Source organism: Cryptococcus neoformans, chromosome 13, assembly GCF_000149385.1.
Source record: "Cryptococcus neoformans var. neoformans B-3501A chromosome 13, whole genome shotgun sequence".
NCBI lineage: Eukaryota > Fungi > Basidiomycota > Tremellomycetes > Tremellales > Cryptococcaceae > Cryptococcus > Cryptococcus deneoformans.
The window spans coordinates 377,640-380,139 of record NC_009189.1 but is presented as its reverse complement, the minus strand read 5'-3'; the positions used below and the strand labels follow the sequence as shown (position 1 = coordinate 380,139).

General features: G+C 51.8%; 2 protein-coding genes across 2 annotated transcripts in view; one reads left to right on the top strand and one right to left on the bottom strand.

Moving 5' to 3' along the window:
• The window catches only part of CNBM1030 (hypothetical protein), a gene marked incomplete at both ends in the record, with an annotated part of 3,854 nt that extends 2,452 nt beyond the window's left edge, over positions 1 to 1,402 (bottom strand). Inside the window, 2 exons of the mRNA XM_767091.1 lie at positions 48 to 873; positions 1,114 to 1,402. Coding sequence (XP_772184.1) covers positions 48 to 873; positions 1,114 to 1,402 — 1,115 coding nt within the window. The remainder of the gene's footprint in view (positions 1 to 47; positions 874 to 1,113) is intronic.
• Positions 1,403 to 1,757: 355 nt separating this feature from the next.
• Positions 1,758 to 2,500, top strand: part of CNBM1020 (hypothetical protein) — a gene marked incomplete at both ends in the record, with an annotated part of 6,321 nt that continues 5,578 nt past the window's right edge. The window contains one exon of the mRNA XM_767090.1: positions 1,758 to 2,500. This exon is cut by the window's right edge and continues 530 nt beyond it. Coding sequence (XP_772183.1) covers positions 1,758 to 2,500 — 743 coding nt within the window.

Below are 2,500 nucleotides of genomic sequence, written 5' to 3'. Positions count from 1 at the left end.
CTATGGAGTGTCAGCGACTGTGTTCAACTCTAGGAAAATATACTCACGAAGATCGACTCAACCTCGCGTTCATCTCAATAACCCTATAGTCTCTGCTGACAGGGTCCAAGGCGTACTGGACGTTACACTCACCGACGACACCGACATGTCGCACAATCTTAATGGCGGCACTTCGGAGCATGTGATACTCATCGTCGGTAAGAGTCTGGGAGGGAGCAACGACAATAGAGTCACCAGTGTGTGTACCAAGAGGGTCAAAGTTCTCCATGTTACAGCAGATGATGGTGTTGTCCGCGGCGTCTCGTACAACCTCGTACTCGACCTCCTTCCAACCCTTCAAACTCTTCTCAATCAAAACCTGCGGTGAGAGAGAAAGAGACTTGGCAGCCAAGTTCCTCAACTCCTCCTCATCGTGCGCGAAACCAGAACCCAAACCACCGAGAGAAAATGCTGATCGGAGAATGATGGGGTAACCAATCTCCTTGGCAGCATCAAGAGCCGCTTGGATGGTAGAGACGGCAGTAGATTGAGCAGCAGGAATCTCAATCTCGTTCAAAGCCTGAACGAAAAGGTCTCGGTCTTCAGAGACTTCAAGAGTCCTGATAGGGGTACCGAGGACCTTGACACCCAATCGCTCAAGCACACCCATTTTGTCAAGTTGGATACCAACGTTCAACGCCGATTGACCACCGAAAGTCAAGAGGATACCATCTGGTCGCTCCTTTTCAAGGACGTAAGCGACATAGTCGGCAGTGACGGGGAGGAAATAGATCTCGGAGGCGAGGTGGTGGGAAGTTTGGATGGTAGCGATGTTGGGGTTAATGAGGATGGTCTCGATATTTGATTCCCTCAAAGCCTTAATGGCTTGGGATCCTGCGAGGGTGTCAACGGTGGTCTAATGTGATGAAAGTAGGCCAAGGCGGCATGCAAGCTTTTTTGTCGCGCTTTTCCCATCACGATCTTTGCAGCCACGCTAAAGCCATTTCGCTACAGAAAATTGGCTTTGGGAAAACTGCCAGGCTCGCAAAGTCATTTTTGCAGCACGATCTTTTGCAAAGTTTACCTCTTCGTCACAGTCACACCACCTTTTTACGCGATAGAGCTGGTACTCACCTGAGTAATCGAATTCACCGGCCTGGCCGATCGAGAGACCACCGGAGCCAACGACGAGAACCTTCTTGACATCGGGCTTTTCCAGCTTGGGAAGCACCTTTGCGGAAATCTTCCTGGCCAATTCTGATGGAGAGTTGAGGGTGGGCTCTCCATCTACTTGGGCGTAGGAGCCGACTGCTGGGGCAGCGACGGCATAGTTTCTGGAGAGTAATGGTGAACGAGAAAACGGGGCGAGAGGGCGTGATCGGAGCGGGAGGGCGGCACGGGCACGAGGAAGGGATCGGAGCATGTCTGATGGTTTTTTTTGTGGGAACGAGGTGTCCCCTTGGGCTGGTGTTTATATACTTGGGGGTGATAACGATGCGACTCAACTTTCAAGCGAAAAAAAATACACTCAAAGCGGCCAGCCACGTGGTGGAAATGAATTTAAGGGACAATCTTTCGGGCGGCAGAGGCCGAAGAACGGTGTCCCGATGCAACACTGTCCGGACAAACCCTTGTTGCGGTGTCCACAACAACAGATGATGCTCTTCCTATCTGCAGCTACTCGTTCGCTCGCCTTCTGCTTCAACCTTCCTTCCTTCCTACCTGCGTATACTTCCTTCTCCCGCCCGCACACGTCAACTCCTCACTCCTCACCACCCATGTCAAACCCGGGTGGCGACTTGGGCGACTTTCGCCCTCTCAACGGCTCTGCAGACTCCGCTTCAGCTGCTCGACGACCGCTTCCTCCTCAACCACCTAGGCCGGCTCTTCCTCCCAACCCATATTTCAGCTACCAAAGTTCAGCTGTACCATCTACAGCTCCTTTAGCAGACATAGGGATATCAAGCCCCAGCAGCTTGGGAAGGAGAGCTTTACCAACACCTCCAGTGTCATCAGGCGATCATTCACCAAGTCGTTCAAGAGCATTACCAACTCCGCCAGGCAGACTTCCTTCCGGTTCATATCCTGATGGTCCGCCTCCTCCACCTCCACCTAGACCATCCGACTATTTTGCATACACACCAAGAGAAAAACCACCACTTCCTCTGCAGCCTGCCGCTCCGCGTACGGAGAGTTCGTCGTCACAGTCCCGGTCGTCTTCTAGACTTGGTTATAGTTACGAATTCACATCACCCTCTAGATCATCAAGTCAATCAAAAAGCGCCTCTGATACGATTGATACCAGCAATACTTCACAGTCTGATCACACGAACAAATCGCCAAATCTGGCGCTTGACAATCTCGACAACGAGTGGCTGCCTATACTTGAGCGATTTGGCGACCTGTCCACAAACTTGAACGATAGCCTGAAATCCCCTCATTCGTTACACACTGGAGATGGAAGGGATACTCTGATTCAAAAAGCCTGGCCGGGCCCAGGCGATATAGATTCTGCGGGACA